The following is a 9,315-nucleotide window of genomic DNA, read 5'->3' on the forward strand; positions in this document are numbered from 1 at the left end:
ATAGATAGATAGATAGATAGATAGATAGATAGATAGATAGATAACAATAATAATAATAATAATAATAATAATAATAATAATAATAATAATAACAATTATTATTATTATTATTATTGTTATTATTTATTAATTAATTATAATTACTATTAACATTAATCAAAACGCTTTTATTTCTGAAAATAAGTTACTTCCTCCATTGATTTGAATGTGCTCGTCACTTAACCGGATACGTCTAAAGGACAAAAGACGTCACTTCTTTACACTGATGCCGTTGAAATTGTCTCTATCCTGAGTGTTTGTGAACCTTTTGGCTTTCCACATTGAAGTCACGGCGCGCACGCGGACAGTTTCCGTCTTTATAAGCGCACGACCGTCGGCTCGTCTCGGTCCATGTAGCAGAACAATTTAACCAAACAAAAACATTCAAAAACACTGTGTTTTAAATGGAAAGGTTTCGACTGCAGAACTGCTAACAGGTTGATTTCAGACAAACCGGATTACAGAAAGGAGATCCATCTGAAGTGCAACCGGATCCGAGGCTGGTCATTTTAGCACTGTATTAATTATTTACTCTGGGATCTTTTGGTGTCTGTGTGTCCGGGGAGGACATTTGGTGTTTATTTTGATATGGAGGAAGACAACACGGTTCCAGATTTCAGGGATATCGAGGTGAAACTGGGCCGGAAAGTACCGGAGAGCTTGGCACGGTCCATTACGCACAGAGCAAAACCATTAGAATCCAGATCTCAGGGTCACGGCACCAACTCCGATCTTAAACAACTGGAAAGCAAGATGCTTTTCCTTAAACAGGAAATGGTGAGCCTTTTTTTCCACCTTTTATCTTTCCTTTATCCACTTTAATGCTTTCAGAAGTAACACCGCCTCCTGCTTTAATACCCAGGATACCCAAATGAACAGAATAGCAATGCAGTCATAAATTCCTTGTGATCAGAAAAAAAATAAAAATAAAAAAAAAAACCTCTTTGTATATTTTCTTGACACTGCACTAGTGATTTGCTTTGGAAAAGTAAACTTTTAAAGTCAAATAGTCCTTAATGTCGGATTGTGTACAGTAAACCCACGGCTACTGTATGCTGTGCAAACTAGGAACTAAATAGGCTTGCAAGTAGCACCTTAATGTTCCAGGCCTTGTATTTCCTCACACCTGAACCAGGTAACCCAATGCACACCTTCTACCTGGTTCGCAGAAATCTTTGCTAGAGAATTAGAGTTGACAGAAATGTGAATTCTTTATAATCACATCCTTCCTTGATCATTAGAGCTTAAGTACACTTGTTTAACTTAAGTGTGTTTTAAGTTATGGCTCAGGTCAGTAAATGCTACATTAACAATGCAAACTTCAGTTCATCTCTAACGATGAGATCCAGATGGCCTCAGTACATCTTTCATGAGCTGGGATTTTGTCCATCATGACCTGTACAAATGTGAGTGCGAGCTTTGTAGGACGCCGACCCGTGATAACATCTGCATAGCATGCTGCACATGCAGTCATCAGGAAGCCGGCGATTAGGACTGCAGACTGCTTACGTTTGTGTAAGTAATAAACCCAAGAACGTACAGTGAAAATAAACGTCATGTCTTAAACACTCCCTAGGCAAACCAGTGCGGCCAACATGTGGTTTTAAAGCTTAAGACTTGCAAATGTTTGTGCATACACATACACATACATCCACACACACGTATACACACAAACATGCATACGTACACACATATACACAAACATACATACATGCATACATACGCACACACACAAACATGCATACATAGACACACACACTCACACAAATATACATACACACATAAATTCAAAAATAGTTACTTATACAAATACACATTTAAACACACTCAGAAATACATACGCGTACACACACACACAAATAGATACTTTTACACATATATACATACACACACGGATTAATAACAGTGTAGTGTTTGGCTGATGCTGTATGACAAACATCTCCCTTTTCGTCAGCAGGAAATCTGATACAGACAGTGATTAGCGTCTCATCTGAGAACAGTTCACACCTTGTTATTCATGCGTCTTGCCGTTCACACCGTGCAAACCTGTGTGTTATCTCGAGCCTTCATGTTTTAACGACAAGCACTACAGAAACCGTACCATAGCATCGCTTAGCACTGGGTGCAGTAAAATGTACCAAGCTTAAATCAGCACTCTGTCTCATAAAAGGTTAAAGGTCAGAGAAGAGTCACTGACTCCAAATGCATCTTCTGGGTTTTCCAACATCATGCTACAAAAATTGTTACCATGAAGCTACTGTTATGTTGTTTAGCGTGAAATAATCAGCTTGAAAGCTTATTAGTTACTGCAGTGTTGGGTTGGTGTATTTATTGTTACCTTGACGACCAAATTGGTGACAGTTTTCATCCAGACAAAATAAGAATCAATGGATAAACATTGACCTTAAACATAACCTTTTTTAAGAGCACTGTATCTCGGACCATATAGTATAAGCTATTTAATACTGGACATTTATTACTATGTTATAACACAACAAATAAAGTTTTAGTTGCCTGGAAATTTGGCCAATCTGAAAAGAGGTAGCTAATTTAATACAACAATGTACGTATGTAAGCTAGTTATGTTAATTACATGCATTAACACAGACTCAGGAAAGAATTGTAGCTTATATTTTTGTGTTGCAGATAATAATAATAATAATAATAATAATAATAATAATAATAGTAGGCAAATGTTTTGGAAGAGTATTTTTTTGGTTCAGTATTTTCTTTTGATATGTTTTAACTCACGGTTAGTTGCTATAGGTAGAAAGACTATAAAGTTGTTTGTTTGGGTCGCATGATTAAAAATAAGTTTCACTAAACAAAAACACCATCTCTATGTGGAGGACAAAACCTAGACGAATTAACGTGGACGTACCCTTAGGCAACTGCACTTAGTTATTTACCAACTTTGTGTTGCTCAGTTTAGTAATATTTCCATCCACATCTGTTTTTACGATCCAGAAAATTGGAGCATCTTATGAGCATGGCTTATGAGCAGGCTAATTAATCCGCTAAGTAAAACTAGCTCCGCATGTCAGCTGATGTGCGTAGTGCAGTAGTCCAGGTGGTGGAGTTTAAAAAAGTTCCATTGCCATGTTAAATTTTAACACAGCTACATGTTTGTTTTGCAAATCTCAAGTCAAAAACTGCCTAGGAATGTTGAATATGGTTCCTTCATGGACATCGTTAACTAGTCCCGCTTTTAAAGAACTGTCCAGTTTGTACAGTGGAGCAGATGGTCATGGTGAGAAAGACTAAACTGGCTTTTCAGCCAAATGTTTTTTCTAAGGCATCCTGTTTTATCATCTTTTATTGTCTATATTATGTCTGCTGTCTTGTCTTTGGCCTTGGAACAGCTCCTGGACAGTACAGCTTACCGCTATCAGACTTTATCCTGGTCAAAAAAAAAAAAACTTTTGTGTGTGTGTGTGTGTGTGCACGCATGACCACAGCAGCTGGCCAGGGGCTTGTCTGGTTGTCCTGCTCGTAAGTGTGAGTGATAACATTTAGGGTCAAGGGGCCAGGTCTCAGATCAGTTGTTAAAAGTGAGCAGTAGCTCAAGCAGCTGGTTCTCTATACACACACCCCTGCATGTACAAACACCCCCAGACAGACACACACACACACACACACACACACAGAAAGAGAGGTTTGAATGCAAGTATCTAGGAATGAGCACACACACACACACACACACACACCCACACACACACAAACCCTGTGTGAATATTTAACTCTATATCTAGCAATATACATGTTTATTGTGTTTAGAATTAATATCTCTTACTTTCCCCTTCATTGTTCACCTTGTTTTAGGGAGCATATGTTGCTGCAGGCTGTGAAGCTCAAGCTACAGTTGGTTTCCACACACCACGGCTTAATCTTTAATCCAATCAGGGCTTTGTCGGTTCACCCCGAAGCCGACATCGGCTCTGTAGTTACAGCTGCCACTATCCTTCTGCTTCAGTGTTGCATAGCACTGAATTAGATTCAATATTTTTTTTACACATTTAAGAAAGTATTTGGTATTTAATTAGCCAACAAATTTGTTATTTAATTAGCCAAGATGTTAAATATAATCTGGTTTCTTATATTTCCTTTCTATTTTCTGAGATATTGACTCCTATTTTCAAACAACAATAGCTTCAGTGCAAATGCCATTCTTTATATTAACTAGAACAAGCTAAATATGCTAACCGTGCTAGCTACATACACTCACCAGAGACAGCATATACCAAATACATCCAGTTCTTACTAAAGTAAACCACACCTCAGTGTGAAAAATGGTTATTAGCTTTACATGTTAAATGCTAGGCATAATTATCTATTATAAGATTAGCAGCACAAGCTAATCGACAAACAGTCTCCAGATACACTTTGCTAATTCTCTTCTAAGCTGTGTATCTATTCAGAATGAAGGAAGTTGATAAGTTTGGGATTGTATTTTTCACTACAGTGGTAGGATTGAATTATTATTTTTTTAATTACCACTGTTTTTCTACCTTGAAGAGGTGTCTGGGTAGGAGCTTAGTCGGCTGATGAACATCTGTCATAGCACGTTATATTTAGTCAAATAATCATAGAGACCAAGTGTAACCATATCCACATCACCCTGCCTTGACAAGCATCGTCTGAGAACACACGCACTGCCTTGATTTATTTCACAGCCTTCTAGCATGTGCTAATGTCATTGGTCACGGTGTGTCATGAACCAATAGCTGGTCACAATATTAGTTACACATGTGCTAATATTTTCAGCATGTGTTGCAGACGCTCAGGAAGCTTCCTTCACCTGTCGAGAGGGAATCGTAGTAGTACTGTTTCACTTAGGGGGGGAAAAATATGGTTTCCCATAGTTTCCTTTAATTACCATGTATAGGCTTTATATATAAAATCAGTGCTTCATTATGTTTTTGAAGAAAGCCTAAATGTTTTCAAATATCATAATACTTGTATGGAATAACCATATTGAGTCACTATTAAAGACCAGAAGTCCATCTGAATTTCCATAGAATCAGTCCAACCATTAGAATAGATGTTATGTTGTGTTAAGTTATGATCTCAGCCAAATGAAAAAATACCAATACAAACCAAACCAACACCAACCAAACCGATTACAAATTCACTTCAAGAAAGCCAGTGGTTCAGCAGGCTGCTCATTTGAGGGACCATCTACTAAGGTTTCTTTTGTCCTTTGTGAAAGACGAAAGTGCAAACTCAGGTCAGTACATAAACCATCTCAGTGCACACTAAAGACAAACCCATAAACCCTAAAGAAACCCTTAGATAACAGCGACAGGGTTTGACGTGTTAGCACATAATTTGTCATCACTTTTTTGTTCACATGCACCATGAGTCTCTGTTTTATTTCTGTAAGGACAAAATCCCGAATTGGTGATCTCATAAAGCCAGGACGTAGTCACAGCACAAACACTGGCCGTATTATTAGGCTTTTTGAGAGAGCCTCTGTGTTTAAAAGTGACTATTATCATAGAGCTGCATGACTACTAGTCCAGACACTAATACTAACACATACACATGGCGTTCATGGTTTTGGATCTGGTTCTGGTTCTGGTGTTGTTTTTATGTTTGTCAGCATTTACTAGCAAATGCCATTTGTGTCGTTCCTGTGAAGCTTTTTGTGCCACTGGCTATTTTGCTTGGATTCAGATGTGCTGTATTTTGCATCCCATTTGGATCCTTGTGTCATAGTTGAGTGTGCCCTGCAGCTGGAGAGCTGATGCCTTTGCTTTTTTTTGTGTCTTTAGCTGACATGTTAATACAGTAGTGATGAAGAGCTGCATTTCTGCTTTTAAAAGCAGACTATAGCTCAAGGGCAGGGTCTTTTCAGTAAACGAGGCTGACTGGCCCGTCTCAGCTGAATGTCTAGACCTTTCTAAAACCTTTTCTAGATGCCTATCCATTCGAACTATTTATGTTGTGACTAGGTAATAGTTGGGGATTACTGAATAAATACTTTAGAATAATGCTTTTGTTTTGGAGAAGGTAAAGGCAAAGTGATGGTGGAAACAAAAAAACTATAAAGAACATTTACATCAGATGTGATGAAATATTAAGAGCATTTTGACTAAAATCAGAAGGTGAATCAAAAAAGCATCACGTAAAATTACCACGTAGCCATTAAATATTTACATTTACAGTATATGGAAACAAAGGCGCTTCCATTTTCTATGGAAATAAGACAAAACATATAGCAAAAGTCAACATTTTCTACATATATACATGTTTCCTGAGGTAGTGAATGCTGCAATAGACTTTTTCTGGAATCTTCTTGTAATTATAAACACAACTCATTCGATTGTAGCATGCTAATTCTTTCGATATCACAAGAATAACAAAGCTAATTTGAATTGGTTCCACTTTAATAGCAATTATTTTAACTCAGATAAATGTAGAGCTTTTATACTGGTATATTTTCACTTTAGACGATATTGTTGATATCAAAGGCTTAATTTAGCTAGCAAGTAATATGACTTGCTTTTTAAATATATTTAAAAAAAAATACAGACTATACTGTTTCTAGATTTACAAGGTGAGGTGTGGTAATATAATTATTACCAATGTAACTCAGGAATTTAGTCCCATCTGATTTTTTTTTTTTTTTTACAGTGAGCACATTCCTGCATAGTGAAAGATTGTCTTTTATGTGCTTTTATGTACATGTCAGGGTTTTTTTTTATTTTCTTAAAGCATATGATTATGTTATGCATTTACTTTAGTTTGACATATCGGGAATCGCTCTAACACTTGCCTTACGTCAGAACAAAAAAGAGAAACCGAATAGTAGCTTGGTTAAAAATGCTAAACCATAAAATACTATAGCATCAGTGTAGTATATGCTACACATTATTAGATTTTTTACACAAGAAGTCAAAATAACTAATTTGATTTCCTACATTTTACCTTGTGTTGTTGCTTCACTGATATGCTACTTAGTGCTGGTTACCAACACTTGCAAAGAAGTATCTCCACATTGTAATCAAATCTAATTAAAGAAGAAGGCTTTAAGTTAAATAGCCTAATAGTACGTATATAGTTTGATATTCTTGCTATTTATTTTAGCTTAGCAGTATATGGTCTGTTTTTATGGATAAATCAAGTCAAAGCAGCATGTATTCAACTTTCTTTCAAAAAGATAGCGTTAATAACTAGTCTATCAGCATGGGCTAAACTTTCAGTAAGTCTTCACTCTCATCCAAGAGTGGATGAATACTGCTGATTCGGATAACACTAACCTATGCTTCAAAGGATTATGGTTTGATCTGCTGATCTTGAATCAGTTCATTATTTTAATGAATGAATAAAAGAAATTGTTCAAATAGAAGTAACAGCTCTTAGCATTAAATAAACATTAGCTTTCTTTGTAATTAAAGTAATTTGATAGTGACGGTATGATCTAATTGGTGTCATTTATTCATTTCCTCTAACACAGGCTCATCTCCGTGCCATTGATGTGAAACTGATGCAGCAGCTTCTTTCCATCAATGAAGGAATCGAGTCTATCCGCTGGGTGATGGAAGAGCGAGGAGGCATAGCCAGTCGGGAGAGCAGTTTAAATGGCAGTCTGTACAGCCTCTCTGACAGCCAGGACGCGTCTCATAACGGGAGCTTCAGCAGTCTCCAAGACCGAACAGACGAACTGGATGGAATTTCAGTCGGCAGTTACTTGGACACTCTAGGGGAGGACTTTGAACATTCTTCCCCCACTGACCAATCAGATAGCTTCACTGACCAGTCCATTATCGCAGAAGAGTCGTTCAGTAAATCTCCACTTCGACCCAGAGTGGACTCGGATGAGTACTACTGTTTTGGATAACTCTAGGATATACTGCAAAGGATTGTGGGGCATCTAAAGCTGCTGATCATAAATCAGTTGGTTATTTTAATGAATGAATGAAAATATTCAGTCAGGAGAAACTGCTGGAGGGAGAAGGTGTAGGTAGTCGAAGCTAAATGTTAGCTATTAGCCGTTAGCGCGTTCTGATGTCACTGTGATTCTGTTCATGTGTCACCAGAATTTAATCAGCTGAACTAAAGTTTATAAGTGAATTCATATGGATAAAGATCCAGATTTCTGCTATACAGCAGCAGTTGCTACATGAAGCACAGCATTTCCAGGGAATAAAGTTTTATGTTGTGCACCAAGTTCATAATTATTCAAAAACTGTTTGTCTTAGATTATTTCTCTGCAGTTAGTCCAAATATTTGTCAGGGTTATGCATTAGGTCCAAACATTAACCCTCCTAGCGTTCTTTAACGAGTGACAATAATGTAAATCTTAGAATACATAAAAGGGACCAGAGTGGACATTTTCTACACTGAAACCAGACCTTCACTGACCATAAAGTGCAACTCTGTCAAGTTTCAGTATGCGTGAACAAATGTTGAAACTAGCCCATATTAGTAGAACACCTGTAACATAGTTACTGCACAGAATGGTCAGGTTCTCAAGTTAAGAAGATGGTGAATACAATTGAAAAAATCTTCACACATGTCTTTAGGATTACTATGTAGCATTAACGTGCAGCTAAGGTTCTTGTGTTAAATGGTGTACGTCATAATCGCTGCACTTTCTGGTCAGTGAGGCTTTTGAAGAAAGTGCAATTTCTGCTAATCTCCCAAACTTTGCAACGAAGACATTATTTTTCTCTTAGTTTTAAAGACTGAATTCTTGTCCCTGCCACTGCCTAACCTCATCTTTATTTGAATTACGTATTGAACTGTTAACACTGTTTTTATAGAGAGGACCTTTGAAACTTGCTTGTCCACTTTTTAACTTTTTTTTTTCGTACTGTGTACTCTATGAGCAGCCCACTAAAGACATAGAGTCATGTGATTCATTTTGAATCTGGACTCACATATGTCTCAGTGTGAGTGTGTGAGATTTTATACATTTCTGTTGTACTGTACAGTTGTTCCTAATTTATTACTGTACCATTTTTAAATTGTATTTTGTGGTGAAAATGTTATAATATATTGTTTTCATGAGAATTTCTTGGTTCCGTGTGTGTTTTTAATCCGCTTATATGCTGGTGATAGGGATGTACATGGACATTTATTGATTTAGATCCTTTTGTCCATAGTTAAAGGAGTCATCTTTAATTAATCAATGGAATAAATATACTATTTACTTGGCAGTTTTCCACTGTCTGAATTTGAGAAGCTAAGCCTTCTCTGTAGATTTAAGTTTAAGATGTGATGATTAATATGGAGCAATATCTCACTTTATATCTTCTTACCTTCTCTGCC

At 36.9% G+C, this 9,315-nt stretch overlaps 1 protein-coding gene across 1 annotated transcript; it reads left to right on the top strand.

Moving 5' to 3' along the window:
- Positions 1 to 319: 319 nt before the first annotated feature.
- On the top strand, positions 320 to 9,057 carry LOC132841749 (leucine rich adaptor protein 1-like). The gene is made up of 2 exons (XM_060864238.1): positions 320 to 816; positions 7,499 to 9,057. The coding sequence occupies exons 1-2, from the start codon at positions 628 to 630 to the stop codon at positions 7,880 to 7,882; spliced, it is 573 nt and encodes a 190-aa protein (XP_060720221.1). The 5' UTR covers positions 320 to 627; the 3' UTR covers positions 7,883 to 9,057.
- Positions 9,058 to 9,315: the final 258 nt, after the last annotated feature.

The sequence above is a fragment of the Tachysurus vachellii genome, chromosome 2 (genome assembly GCF_030014155.1).
Source record: "Tachysurus vachellii isolate PV-2020 chromosome 2, HZAU_Pvac_v1, whole genome shotgun sequence".
Classification (NCBI taxonomy): domain Eukaryota; kingdom Metazoa; phylum Chordata; class Actinopteri; order Siluriformes; family Bagridae; genus Tachysurus; species Tachysurus vachellii.

Coding starts and splice junctions, on each gene's coding strand:
- LOC132841749 (XM_060864238.1), top strand. CDS start 628: ATGGAGGAAGACAACACGGTTCCAGATTTCAGGGATATCGAGGTGAAA. Junction 817..7,498: donor TTTTCCTTAAACAGGAAATG/GTGAGCCTTTTT, acceptor CCTCTAACACAG/GCTCATCTCCGTGCCATTGA.